Here is a 6,252-nt window from a genome sequence, read left to right on the forward strand (position 1 = left end):
CCCCACCCCCTCCTCCGCCGCCGCCGCCGCCCACTACACCTCCGGCTGAGGATGAGGAGCAGCCGGCGACGAGCGGCCAGGTGGACACGATGCAGGATGGCGTAGAGACGGCCCGCCAGACCGGCGCAGACACGGCAGGCGGCGGAGGAGACGGCGCAGACATGGCAGGCGGCGGAGGAGACGGCGCAGGCATGGCGGGCGGCGGAGGAGACGGCGCAGGCATGGCAGGCGGCGGAGGAGACGGCGCAGGCATGGCGGGTGATGGAGGAAACGGCGCAGGCATGGTGGGCGGCGGAGGAGACGGCGCAGACATGGTGGGCGGCGGAGGAGACGGCGCAGGCATGGCGGGCGGCGGAGGGGACAGCGGAGACATGGCAGGCGACGGAGGGGACGGCGGAGGCACGACAGGCGGCGGAGGAGACGGGGAAGACATGACAGGTGGTGGAGGAGACGGGGAAGACATGACAGGTGGCGAAGGAGACGCGGGAGACATGGTAGGCTCCAGAGACGGGGAAGGCTTGACAGGTGGCGGAGACGGGGGCGACATGGGAGACGGACAAAATGGCCTCTCAGTGAACGGTGCGGACGCTGAGGGCGACGGCAGGCCCCCCATGCTTGGAGGAGGTACCGGACCTGGGGATGCCCAGGAGGCGCTGGGAGACGAGGAGTCCGCCGGGGACCAGATGTTGCCAAACGACGCGTCGGAGTCAACAGCGGGGGTCGCCGATGCCGACTCTGACGCCACAGACGGCGGCGATGCCAGCTCGACGGCCGGGGGAGGGGCCAGTCGCAGGAAGCGGCGGAGGAGGCTGCGCTGTAGACAGCAGGTCGGCGAAGACGGCAGCGTTTGCTGCCTGCGCCGCCGCCGCCGCCGTCGCAAGAGGCCCCGCGCCGACGCAGAGTCCACCGACCCCGCCGGCGCCGCTGACTCCGCCACTGCGTCGGCGGACATGGAGGCGCCCCCGGTGTTGGCGCTCTCTTGAACCCAGGCGCACATTGGTTTGCTGCCTGGTGACAAACGGCAAAAACTGGACCGAAGTGTTCTATCGGATTTGCTTTCTTGCTGCGCTTTGCACGTAACTTGCATTTGGGAACCCTGTAGATAGCTGCGGCCCTTTTCGGATATAAATTTGGCGATGTGAACACATTCTACGCCTCAGCAAAAATATCAGGACAAATTCGTAGAGAGGAGACTTCTGTTAACCACTGTTAGAAAAATAAATCACACCTGCCTCACTCTTTTGACTCTCATCACCGAAGTGCGAATGCAGTTGACTTACTCGGGATACCATTGGCAATCGTGCCCAAAACAGATGCACAGTGAAAAACAGCTGCATTATTGGACACGATGAGGCCCATATAGACCATTCACTGCATCTTACGCGACAGGTATATCAATTAAAATTAAAATGAGGGGGTGCCTCGATTGATTTCCCCAGCAGGAAGCTAAGCTAAACAGATAGAAGCTAAGCTTCAGACAGGAGACTAAGCTTCCGATACAAGCTCATGTTGTAACGCTGCCCCAGAGGTCAACGTTGGACTTGTCGCCCGCCATGTGTTTGCCTGTCCAGTCGCACCCCTCCTGCTCCCTTTATGCAAGAAACCACGCATTACATACAGTGCTAACATACACATGCAAGTTTACGTTGATTGGAGGTACACCGCAATGGCGGCGAGCGCCGCCACAGGATCTGTGTGTAGACTGTTGGGAACAACCTCGGCGACGCCGCATCAGTCTTCTCCCCAACACAAGGGGATCAGAAATTAGTCGTTAGATTAAACAAATACATTTTCACCGCCCGAGCACAATTTTCGGGCTGTGATAACTGGCAAGCACGAGAGCCGAACTTGCGTGTTGTCCTGTTTTTAGCAGGAAATCACGCGACATGCGGTCAGCATTACCGGAGTCGAGTGCCAAAAAGGCGAAAAGGTATGGACGTTGACAAGCATCTCTCGAAAGGTGGAAGTCTTTTCCTCGACATTTTATCGAAGCTTGCTTTCCCTTGACTTTTCTCACCAAAAAGGTCGATATCTTTATAAAGATCCTTTCTTCTCCAGCTCTAACAAAATAATTTAGTATTGACGTCAAAGCGATGCCACTTTTGGCACCATATTGACAGTTTTAAATGCAATCACAGTCAGAACACAGATTCAGCACCACCTGTTTCGCGATCATCGACCATCGACTTCTGGGTATGGGCTGAACGCCATCGGTCCTGCCCGCAAGGCTGGACGGGAACCTCCGGAGGGGCAGACCTGAAGCGTCCTGGTTTCGTCCAATAGAGGCGCTCGCTACAGCTGAAGAAAAATATGGACCAATCAGAGGCTGGTCCCGTCTGCGGCTGGCAATAGCTGTTTGCTCAGCCACCAGCCTTCAAGCCAGCAAAGCGAATGATGAGTGCCTGGCGCCCACTCAGCCTTACTGCAGGACAGGACGCTACCTGAGAAGCACACACTTGGCCCTCCTGATGGCCGAACACGTCCATCTGAGAAGCACGCACTTGAACCTCCTGATGGCCGAGCACGTCCACCTGAGAAGCACACGCTTGACCCTCCTGATGGCCGGACACGTCCACCTGAGAAGCACACACTTGAACCTCCTGATGGCCGAGGACGCTGTGCGACTCTCTGAGCGTTTTCTGACCAAAACCACTGGACACAACCGCAGGACACAGCCACACAAATACTGACCCACACGTTGTCGCACTCCTGTTTGACAAGCTGCTCGACCAGCTGCTCGTCTTGCAGCTCCATTTGGGCAAGTATCGAGCAGCTGCAGAGCAAAAGGTGCGTTGGACTGCGCCTCGAGGTCTGCCTTGGTAGAAGATGCTTTTCCGCCGGTATCGCGTGTGCGACTAAGGTCGTGTGACGAAGGCGACAACTGGAAAACCGTGAGCATTTTGACAGCGTCTTGTGCAATGAAACATGCCCTGAACCTGACAGGTCAGATAGGTCAGGGTCAAATCTGAGCCTCAAACAGGTCAGCTCAAACTCGAGAGAAGCCCCGAAGAGTGCGCATCGAACGAAGGTCAGCCACATCCACCTCGGCGCAACGTACGGAAAGCCGATCCCTTGAAACGCGACCGCGATCTCCTGTAGATCGTTGGGACCAAAATGTTCCAAAATTTTGCAACTTTTCCAAAAAATAGACTATCACTGGAGTTCTACCATTCGTAAGTGTTCATTTCTGGCCACAATTCAGTTTTCTAGAAAAAACAACACTTAGAATTACATGCGTTGGTGAACCGCTCGGGCCCGGGCGCCATCCCTTTGCAGAAGCGGAGGAAACTCTGTGGAGATGAGGTGCGCACCGGGTTTTTATACCGTCTATTTCCGTGCAACGCCGCAATGTTATATTTCGTCCGGAGCTGGGAAAACAGCCACAGACTATAGCTACATATTTAGCCACACACGACGCAGAACTGCTGCACTGGTGTGTTCTGGTGCACAAACCCCGCAGCAAACATACCCGCGATGACCTCACGATTTCGTGCGGGCGACGTGGGTTGTATCCACTAAGAAATGGGTGCCTTAATGAATACGTCAAAGTGAATACTGATTAATGGGCTGCTTGAAATGGATCCAGGCTGCATGCAGCCTTGCTTTACAAGTAAAAACCCAGCCGGCTGAAGAGCCCAGCTGGCTGGAGAGCTGACTGGACGGCTGGCTGGACGGCTGACTGGACGGCTGACTAGACGGCTGACTGGACGGCTGACTAGACGGCTGACTGGACGGCTGACCGGACGGCTGACTGGACGGCTGACTGGACGGCTGACTGGATGGCCGACTGGACGGCTGACTAGACCCAGCGGACCGGACTTATCTGATAGCCGACTTAGCTGACTGAACAGCTGACTGAACAGCTGATTGGACCCGGCTGACTGGACCCAGGTCACGCAGGAGTCTGAGCGACCGGACCTTTGTTCCCATTCGGATTATATGCGTCATGATATTTGAGCGCCATCTTCACAAATTGCACCGGCTGTGGGCCCGGGATATATATATATATATATATATATATATATATATATATCCTCTGCTGAAACCAACACTTCTGCTACCCCCGACGTCTCTAGAATTCCTGACATTTCGCTCGTCATCATCTGTGCACAACCCACCTACCTACCACAGATGGCTGCGAAGGTAGGAGTCACAGCGTCCGCTAACCTATCACAGATGGCTGCGAAGGTAGCAGTCACAGCGTCCACCTACCTACCACAGAAAGCCACGAAGGTAGCAATCACAGCGTCCACCTACCTACCACAGAAAGCCACCAAGGTAACAGTCACAGCGTCCGCCTACCTCTCACAGATGGCTGCGAAGGTAGCAGCCGTTGGACGCGAACATCACCTCTGTACATCGCGCACCCACTTTTGGTTCTGCTAAAGTTGCAGTGTTGCAACCAAAGCTTCAGAGACCAGTTGCAGTGTTGCAACCAGGACTTCGGAGACGGCTTGCACGCTTCAGATGTAAAAGATAAAGCCTACAGTGTTCCAGTTATGGTCTCCAAATTCAAAACATGACAAACGATACTAGCCTCGCGATCAAAAGGTACAACACATGCCTCTAAGCTGTCATGACTCTAAGTCTAGAAAGTAGACTCAAGGACATGGCACGATAAAAATATTAGCCATTCGTTTGATCTTTTGAACCCAACAAAGAGCATAGGCTATTTGACATGCGTCACACCATTAACTTCAATTAAAACGATATCAGACCAGCAGCCACCTTGTAAGTGTAAAATTTAGAGGTCATGCATTCGTCACAATTCATCTACATCAAATCCCATTTCTTTCACGAAAGCTCCCAGCCGCATAAGTAAGCTCCTCAACCAATGCGAAGTATGCCGTTTCATTACATGATAGCTGCACATCACTACGCTTCTACAAACCCCCTAGCCTAAGGAGGGCTCAAGGGTGTGGTCTCGAAAACGAATTGGGGAGGGGGGGGGGGGCTGAACAGTGAAAAGTAACGCCTTCCACCGCGAAACCCGCCAATAAACGGGTCTTCCCCGCATTGTATACTTTGGTTCGCTTTCTTCTCAAAGTTGGGGAAGGGCGGATAAAGCCCAGGTTGGGGAGAGGGCTGGAGTCCCTTCATCTGAATAGTAAACTACACCCCTGCGTGAGCCGGGTCGACATCGTTCCTGGTAGACCACAGTGACCGAGCCGACATCGCTCTCGGGAGCCCACAGTGACCGAGCCGACATCACTCCCGGGAGCCCACAGTGACCGAGCCGGCATCGTTCGCGGGAGCCGACGGTGACAGAGCTGACATCGCTCCCGGGAGCCCACAGTGACCGAGCCGGCATCGCTCCCGGGAGCCCATTGTGACCGAGCCGGCATCGCTCCCGGGAACCCCCAGTGACCGAGCCGACATCGCACCCGGGAGCCCACAGTGGCCGAGCCGACATCGCTCCCGGGAGCCTACGGTGACCGAGTCGCGTGGGCATTCCTTGGCCGCGGAGCCGTGCAGGACCCGTGATCAGCTGACTGGCTGTGTTGGGGACTCCCCCCTCCGATCGCCAGAAGCCCCCCCCCCCCCTCCCTCTTCCCGCTACTCTTACAACCAGCTGAAGATGAAGTGTTCAGTAGGTTTTCCCACACCGGTTGCGCCACGGAAAGCCCGGAGCAGCAGACACGGCTCTGGCGACGGCACGGGCCTCACAGGAGGCCGACGCCGCGTACCTTCCCGCACGCAAAGTCCCGCTGTCTGGGAACTGGGCAAGTGCGCCACGGGCAATGTGGGGAGGGAGCTGTGTACTTAAGCTGCCCGGCGGCAGGCACTGGCATCCACTCCAAAGATGAAGACCTTGGTGGCCCTACTGGTGCTCGTGGCAGGCTGCGCTGCCCAGTTCGGAGGTAAGTCACTGATCAAATCCGCTAAGGCTCTGCATGCGCAGGTGCTGGCTGTCCTCCGTAGACGGGCCATAAAGAGCCACGTGTTCTCCGTAGATCGGCCATGAAAAGCCGTGTGTCCTCTGTAGATCGGCCATGGAGAGCCACGTGTCCTCCGTAGACGGGCCATGAAGAGCCGCGTGTCCTTCGTGAGCCGACCATAAAGAGCCGCGTGTTCTCTCCGTAGAGCGGCCATGAAGAGCCGTGTGAGGTGATCACGTGTAAAAACAAGGTGTTGACAATCAATGACAATACATGCTGTGTCTTCCTTGGGCGTACCGAGCGTAGCGTGGTTTATATTACAGTAAGTTGTAAGTGGTAAGATTTTCAGAAGGAACTGTAAAGGAACATTCCA

The 6,252-nt window shown here is 55.8% G+C and overlaps 1 protein-coding gene across 1 annotated transcript; it reads left to right on the plus strand.

The window, feature by feature from the left end:
- Positions 1-461: 461 nt before the first annotated feature.
- LOC119114626 (putative PE-PGRS family protein PE_PGRS54) lies at positions 462-983 on the plus strand. The gene has a single exon (XM_037238679.1). The coding sequence runs from the start codon at positions 462-464 to the stop codon at positions 981-983; it is 522 nt and encodes a 173-aa protein (XP_037094574.1).
- Positions 984-6,252: the final 5,269 nt, after the last annotated feature.

This window comes from Pollicipes pollicipes, unplaced genomic scaffold (assembly GCF_011947565.3).
Source record: "Pollicipes pollicipes isolate AB1234 unplaced genomic scaffold, Ppol_2.1 Scaffold_1600;HRSCAF=1878_pilon_pilon_pilon, whole genome shotgun sequence".
Taxonomy (NCBI): domain Eukaryota; kingdom Metazoa; phylum Arthropoda; class Thecostraca; order Pollicipedomorpha; family Pollicipedidae; genus Pollicipes; species Pollicipes pollicipes.

Coding starts and splice junctions, on each gene's coding strand:
- LOC119114626 (XM_037238679.1), top strand. CDS start 462: ATGACAGGTGGCGAAGGAGACGCGGGAGACATGGTAGGCTCCAGAGAC.